Source organism: Parasteatoda tepidariorum, chromosome 4, assembly GCF_043381705.1.
Source record: "Parasteatoda tepidariorum isolate YZ-2023 chromosome 4, CAS_Ptep_4.0, whole genome shotgun sequence".
NCBI classification, from domain to species: Eukaryota; Metazoa; Arthropoda; class Arachnida; order Araneae; family Theridiidae; genus Parasteatoda; species Parasteatoda tepidariorum.
The window spans coordinates 661,350-667,663 of record NC_092207.1 but is presented as its reverse complement, the minus strand read 5'-3'; the positions used below and the strand labels follow the sequence as shown (position 1 = coordinate 667,663).

General features: G+C 33.3%; 1 protein-coding gene across 5 annotated transcripts in view; it reads left to right on the top strand.

Annotated features, from left to right (window-relative positions):
• LOC107450498 (amiloride-sensitive sodium channel subunit beta) overlaps positions 1 to 6,314 on the top strand; it is a 32,648-nt gene that overhangs the window by 11,595 nt on the left and 14,739 nt on the right. For 4 of the 5 annotated variants that reach the window (XM_016066312.3, XM_016066307.3, XM_016066311.3 and 1 more), the window contains 2 exons: positions 673 to 833; positions 5,319 to 5,417. In XM_016066312.3, the coding sequence (XP_015921798.1) occupies positions 673 to 833; positions 5,319 to 5,417 (260 nt within the window). The remainder of the gene's footprint in view (positions 1 to 672; positions 834 to 5,318; positions 5,418 to 6,314) is intronic. The other variant, XM_043054697.2, reaches the window with a different exon arrangement.

Here is a 6,314-nt window from a genome sequence, read left to right as displayed (position 1 = left end):
GGGGGGGGGGGAGGTACAGCGAAACGCGCAAAAAGTAAAATTAACATGAAGGAGACCAAATGTTCGATCTCTCTCTTGAAACTATTAGGACGATATTTTGAGAGTCCTACGGAAAAAATATGAAAATTCAAAGCAAGTCTGTTTCTGTGTCTTAAAATATCGCCTGAACTAAAGGCAAGATTAAGCTCTCGAACCTTTCATTAATGTAATGACACATTTTCCTCTTATTTAGAACTAATTATGATAGCATTGACGTGATGACATTGTTTCTTCTCATCTAGAATTAATGTTAGTACGTGATGATGACAATGTTTCTTCTTATCTAGAATTAATGTTAGTACGTGATGATGACATTGTTTCTTCACATCTAGAATTAATGCTAGAACGTGATAATAACATTGTTTCATCTCATCTAGAATTAATGCTAGTACGTGACGATAATGTTTCTTCTCATCTAGAATTAATGTTAGTACGTGATGACAATGTTTCTTCTCATCTAGAATTAATGTTAGTACGTGATGACAATGTTTCTTCTTATCTAGAATTAATGCTAGTACTTGACGACAATGTTTCTTCTCATCTAGAATTAATGTTAGTACGTGATGACAATGTTTCTTCTTATCTAGAATTAATGTTAGTACGTGATGATGGCATTTGTTTCTTCTTATATAGAACTGGTACTTGTTGTGAACGTGGAGACGACTGAATATTTAGAGCCAGATCGAGATGCCGCTATACTTGTCACTTTCCACAGTCCTGAGGTGTATCCCGATCCCTTCTCTGATGGGACAGAAGTGAAGCCAGGAAACGCCTACAATTTCGGATTAAAAAAGGTATTTTGCATGCTTCCCTTAGATATAGCACAATCGGTTTTTACTTATGTTATGGCCTGTACTAAATGGATGGGCTGCAAGTGGAATTAATTTCACGATCTCTAACATATTGGAAATCAGTTAAAAATCAAAATAAAATAAGAATAGAATTTTTGTCGCTTAAAACGTACAAAATTTGTTTATACTGAGAATTCCAATGTATTTACAGTGCAACAATCAAAAAGAAGAAAAAAAGCTGAACACCATTTCAGATGATATTGTTTCTTGCTTAACTAACTAAAGTGATCATCAACCATTCTTCATACTGTTTGACCATCACGAGATGAGACCTGATATCAGGCTATATTCCTGAATTGTGTCGCTTCCTCTTTTAATAAGAAGCTTGACAGCCCAGTGGTTAGAAAATGGGTCGGGGTTCTATTCTCGATCCTGCTAAAGATCCACCGTGGTATGCATGCTCAAAAAATCTGTCGTCCCACGGTCGATCACTGAGCAGTACCATGGGTGCAGAGATCTAAAATTTCCCACTTCAGATCTATGTCTAAATTGAGGCCACACAAATTGTGATGGCAAGTCTTCAGATCATCCAGAAGGATGTTTCCCACACAGTCGCCAATAGCCCATTATGCTGCTCTAGTGCGACTTAAATAAATTACTTAACTATAGTTTGTCTATGTAAAAACTTCCCCTAGCCATTCGTCTGGAGAAACGGCAGTGACAATGGTTACAAGGTTTTGCCATTATTCAAGACAGGGTTTGGTTTGTTGGGTCTTTATTTAAGACATGGTTTAGTTCGATGAGAGAAGTTGTAGTTATAGTTCATCTACGTCACACTAGAGCTGCACTATGAGCTATTGGCGACGGTGTGGGAAACATCCCTGAGGATGACTCAAAGACATGCCATCGCAGTTTTGATCCTCTGCAGAAGGGATGGCTCCCCTGCTTTGGTAGCCCGATGACCTTCTCGAGAAATCGATCACTTAGCGGTAGAAACGCGGTCCGATAGCACGCATCCTCGGTCCCTACGCAGGCTCATCAAAGTGGTCACCCACCCGCTTACTAACCGCAGCCAGTGATCTACTGGGAACTGTGTCTTTACGATCAGTTCACTGTGAGACATATCATGAGAAAAGTCATAACATAAATTCTTCGATACAGTTTCTTATAAAACTAAAATTTATTAAGGAATATAAAATTTTAGGAATATTCATATTTTTTTAAACTTACGTTAAGTTTTAGTTTTTTAATCTAATTTTATAAGAATAATTAGATAGCCCCAGCGAGTGGTGAAAAAAATTATCTAGGTTCGATCTTAATTGAATAAATATCACCATTTTCATTTAATAAATATTTAATACAAGGTGGCTTCGATTTTGAATGTTAAATTTTTGTAACTTCATTCCTAATAGCAATTTATAATTTTATATATTTTAAATTTTTATAATTATTTATAATTTTTCAAATAATTTTATTGTTGTAATACTTTTCTGCCGCCTTATAGTTTATACTAAAAGTTATAGGGTAGAGTCGGGTGGCCCCGCCCACTCAAGGAGTATTGCTTATATTTCTGTATAATATTGAGTAATAATCAATATTTTTGAATTTTTCTACTGTTTTATCATCTAATTAAATAATGCAAAAAGAATAAACCAAAAAAAGAATAGTTTAACTTTAAAAAATAGATATTTTAAAAAAACATGTTTTTCAGCTCTTTTCAAAATGTGTCGGGTAGTCACGCCCAGTTACAAAAATTATGTTTCTTGACTGTTTTTTCAGGTGTAAATGAAAATGACCAATGTATTGACAATAGATAAACCTCATTTATCATTTTTATCACAAAATTATTTTATTTATTACATATTTATATACTTTTAGTGAATTCTATCATTTAATAACAATCATTTAATAACAACAATATTTGTTGTTAAAAATGCATATAACATTCAAATTTGAAGCAATAAAATAATAATCTTTGCAACCGTACATTTATCGACGAAATAAAATTGGGCGGTGATACCCGACATTCATGTGAGCGGGGCTACCCGAAATCCAATTTTTTTGTAAATTTGTAATTACTCGAACAATTTTTCACATATAAACTTCTTTCTTTGTGCAAATTAAACTTAAGACTACATACTTTAATGCTGCATGTATAGAAAAAATTATTTTTTTAGTATTAAAATGAAGTTTAATCGAAACATTCAACCAATTTTTCTTAATTTCATGACTACTGTATTCAATATATTTTCAAAACTATTGTTTAACATGTTACCCAGCTGCATAAATACTTGAAACTTTGAAAATAATCTTTTTTTAAAATAACAATTAATGTCTGATGGCCCATTGACTTGTGATCCGAATATAGTGAACCGAAATTTTGGTCCCATGAAAGTTCATTATATCCGGGTTTGACTGTAATTGTGTTCAAAACTTTCCGATTTTTTTCATTAGTTTTGGAAATACCTGTAGGACAAAATGCACTAAAACTGAAATTGATATTGAGGGGCCCCCAAATTATTGGGAGGGTTTTTCCAAATTGTGTTTATACCCTCGATATTGAGGGTGAATAATCTAAATGCATCAGTAAAAAATATTTTTTTATCTAAAGATAAATTATGTTTTTGTAATTAAAAATGTTATTCGCACACATTAATTAGCATATTTAAAGTTAAATCCTCGAATCATTAAGGTTAAGTCGAATTTTAAAGAATTCGTTTATTAAAAATTCGATTTCTGAGGAATTATTCGATTGATTCCCTTCACATTGCATATTTTGCCATATAGAATTACTTTCTTTAAAATGTTGTCAAAATTTGTGTGCCTAAATAATTGCGGACGATTACAAAAATTCTATTCGTATGAAATTGACAGTGGGCGGGGGTACCCGACACTCCCCTATAAGAATTTCTTTATTTCCTTATAAATGTTTTTAATACTAGTTTTAATCTATTTCTATTTGCTTAATTGAAAGAAAGCCTAATCTGAGTATTCAAAAAAAAATTTGTTTTTAAAATACGTTTTCAGAATTATAAATGAACAATTTATTCATACATTTTCTCTGTTTACCGTAAGAATGGCAATGGTTCAAGTGAGAAAAATGTGTGAAATTTTATTTAAATAATATTATTATTTTCTTTAATAGTATATACTGCAATTTATGTTATGTGAAAGTTGAAGCAGAATACATTATTGTTTTTTTTACATGATTTTATTTTTAAAAATTTTTTTAATGAACTGAATGAGAATTTAAAGAAGGTAAAACGTATTTTTAATAATATTTAAATTGCATTGATAATTTTTGAATTAAATATTCTACCCAGATGCTATTTATATTTATCATAATAAAGTAACATTAACAAGAACCTTAATATGAAATTATATGTAAATAATTTATAACAGCATTCAAAGAGTTACAGCGAATTAAAAATATGGCGAGAATCTATGAGTAGGTGACGTCATAAAGCGTGGTGAAGAACAGATGGGGAAAATTTTCCTAGGAATAGGATTTTCTGCGATCAAAGTTTGTTTAGTGAAGAGTATATATATTAGAAGAGTATATGTATGTATATTGTTGTTGTTGTTGTTAATTTACGTCGCACTAGAGCTGCACAATGGGCTATTGGCGACGGTCTGGGAAACATCCCGAAGGATGATCCGAAGACATGCCATCACAATTTTGATCCTCTGCGGAGGGGATGGCACCCCCGCTTCGGTAGCCCGACGACCTGCGCGCGAAGTCGAGCACTTTACGGTAGCACAGTTTAACGAGGACCAATACCGCACACCCTCGGTCCCTACGCAGACTGATCCAAGTGGTCACTCACCCGCACACTGACCGTAGCCAGTGATGCTTGATTTCGGTGATGGGAGCCGTGTCTTAACAATTAGTCCACTGCGGGACATATATATATATATATATTTGCCGGAATTTTTTCGCGTACTAGGATAACATCTTAATGGTTCGAAAAAAACAGCTTTAAATTCATTTGTGCAGACAATATTTCAACTTATAAAATCATCAGAGATAATTTTTTTGAACAATTTTTATTCCGTAGTTATTTGGCCCTTAAATTCAAGGGCAATCTGTAAAATATTGCACCAACAGGCAAGTCTCTGCCCTTTAATGCATTACCTCATTTATCTAATTTTTTAAGCGAATCAAAAAAGTTTTGCGCAAAAATCTAAAACTCCAAAATAATATGCAGCATAAAATATGATTTTTAAAAAAGATCATTTTGTAAAAATATATGAGACTAGCACCACTCAAAGTAATCTTTTACAAGTATATATATATATATGTAACTTACTATTTTCCAATCTTTAAAATACCAATAGAGGTGGGAGAGAATTTTGCCATGAAAAATTCCCCCCATGGTATAGCGTCCTTTTGATTAGACTAGCTGTTTGTGGGGTACTTGGGATTTTTAGTTTAATAAGATTGACCCTATAAATTTGGATAATATGTTTGAAATATTTAATCCACAGAATACAGTTGAAATGTTACCAGCTCCATACAGCTCCAACTGCACAAACTACGAAATACTTCCATGGGAACGGCTACACGACAAATCTTTGAGTCCAAGGGTAAACTGTGCATTTCATCATATCTTTTATTCATTTTAAAGAACCATGTAAAGCTCTTTCTGAGAAAGGAATTTCAAGACACCATTTTCCCTCAGCATTGATTATCTTCACTGCGTAATAAGTCTCGGAGAGAACTGATTTTCCACATTGTTGATGGGTCAATATTTAGTTGTGCCATTCTATCGTCATTTTTGCGAAAAATGGACATAAACCATTCCCACCCCTTTACAATTACTATTTCTATATAGTCACGATCAGTGGCGTATGCAAGGGAGGGGTTTAGGGGTTTAAACACCCCCCTTGAGCTCAGACAAAATGGCAAAAATAAAAATTTTAGTAGAAATTATGCGGGATATTATTTTTTAAGACTATATATTTTTATTTGCCTTATGCCTACTTTTTTTTCTCACTTTATTTCTCAGAATACTGAAAAAACATTTACTATAATAGGGTTGTACTTTTCTTTTGAAACCAAATTCACGTGATACTGTTACGGACTGGTTCCTTTCTGTTCTGCCAGTCGCGATAGTTTTCGAGACTGTCATTCGCAAGGTCTTTAAGCGATGATTCTGGAATCCTAGACGTTCTGTTGTCTTTGAGACAATTCGAGAATTTTGGAGATGCGGTAAAAAATTACATAAAAGGGGGAACGGAGTACAGTGGAGTTAGTTAGTCAGACAAAGAGTTATTTCTGCCGCTTGTCTTTCCGAGCTTGTCGCTAAATCTGTTTTGTTTTGTCTTAACAAAAATTCATTCAAAAGTTATTCTTATGAAATTCTTAAAAAGTTCATTCAATCGCCGAACCCGTCGTCGCCACTATTTCGACTAGTGAAAAAATCAGTAACAATACCATTGGAGATACTGTGCTCGTTGAAGTTATTCATTCCAGCTCGAAAC